The following is a 1268-nucleotide window of genomic DNA, read 5'->3' as shown; positions in this document are numbered from 1 at the left end:
CCCTGCCCCCACCACAGCACGCCAAGGCCGTGAGCTCACATGTAGTAAAAAGACTTTATTAAGAAGGCTTTGAAGTCAAAAAATAAAACTCTTGATACAATTTTCTTCACCCTTAAGTCGGCTCAGCAAATATATAATCAGTGATTTAGCTGTAAGATCAAAGGTCCGTTATTTTATTTAAAATAAAATATATTTTAGTTTTTAAAATTTATTCCATAAAGTACGTATTTCCCTATAAATCCCCTACATATACACAAGAGGTAAAAAGTAAAACAAGACAAAACACAAAAACTACAAATAACTTTAAAAGAATCGTAAAAACCACCAACAGAAACCACAGAGGGGATTAATCATTAAAAAAGGTAGAAATCTCTGGGTGGGACGCCCCGGACCCCCGCCCTCCCCCCTCCGGCCCCGCGCGGCTGATGTACAAAAGGGTGACGGGTCGGCCCCAAAAAAGGCAGAAAAATGTGGTCGCTGTTGCTGTGGCAGAAAGAAACATCATCGAACCAGAAAACTGCCACATCCAAAAGGAATGACAACCGAAAGTGGTAAAAAAAATTGTGTTTTTTTCTTTTAAAAGATCACCACCCCGGGGTTGGGGGGGGTGCCTTAAATAAAAAGTGCAAGAGGACCTTTTCTTTCTCGTTTATTTTAACCTATCAACGCAATACTGCTATTTGTTAAGAAGGCTAGCACAGCTGGCCTGCCGGTCCGCCGCCTCCACGCCTGGGTCAGAGTTAAAGCTCGTTTGTAAACACAGGCGAACGCTGCCCCCTGCCCCCCCGGTCCCACTGCCCCCTGCCCCGTCTCCTCTCCCGCCCCCCGCCCGGTGGGCAGCGGCGAGCTGGCCGCTCCAGGTCCACCTGCTAGGAAAAGATATGAATGGCCTGCGTGGCGGGCATGTGGCAGGCCGGGCACTGGGGCTCACTCTTGCCGCAGATGCGGAGGGCACAGTCCATGCAGAACAGGTTGTGGCCGCAGGGCACCAGCGCGGCCATCACCTGGCCCTCGGCGCACACCACGCACTCCCGCGCTGGGGCCGGGGCCGCTGCGGTCACTGTGGCCGAGGACACCGTGGCCGCCGGCTTGCGGCTGCTCTCGAAGGCGCTCGAGTCCAGCGGGGCGCTCGAAGAGGCCGAGGTGCTGCTGGGCAGCGAGGAGGCAGCGGCCGAGAAGCCAGAGCTGCTGGCGAAGGATGCCAGCGGGCCCTGTGGGGGCGGGGGCAGCCAGGGCAGGGCGCTCACTGGGTCGGGGGCGGCGCGGCG

At 54.7% G+C, this 1268-nt stretch overlaps 1 protein-coding gene across 1 annotated transcript in view; it reads right to left on the bottom strand.

Annotated features, from left to right (window-relative positions):
• Positions 1-869: 869 nt before the first annotated feature.
• The window catches only part of MEX3D (mex-3 RNA binding family member D), a 9555-nt gene continuing 9156 nt past the window's right edge, over positions 870-1268 (bottom strand). The window contains exon 6 of the mRNA XM_023733159.1: positions 870-1268. This exon is cut by the window's right edge and continues 1019 nt beyond it. Within this exon, the coding sequence (XP_023588927.1) occupies positions 870-1268 (399 nt within the window).

This window comes from Trichechus manatus, unplaced genomic scaffold, assembly GCF_000243295.1.
Source record: "Trichechus manatus latirostris isolate Lorelei unplaced genomic scaffold, TriManLat1.0 scaffold00057, whole genome shotgun sequence".
Classification (NCBI taxonomy): Eukaryota; Metazoa; Chordata; class Mammalia; order Sirenia; family Trichechidae; genus Trichechus; species Trichechus manatus.
The sequence above is the reverse complement of the archived record's forward strand: the minus strand, read 5'-3'. Positions and strand labels throughout refer to the sequence as shown.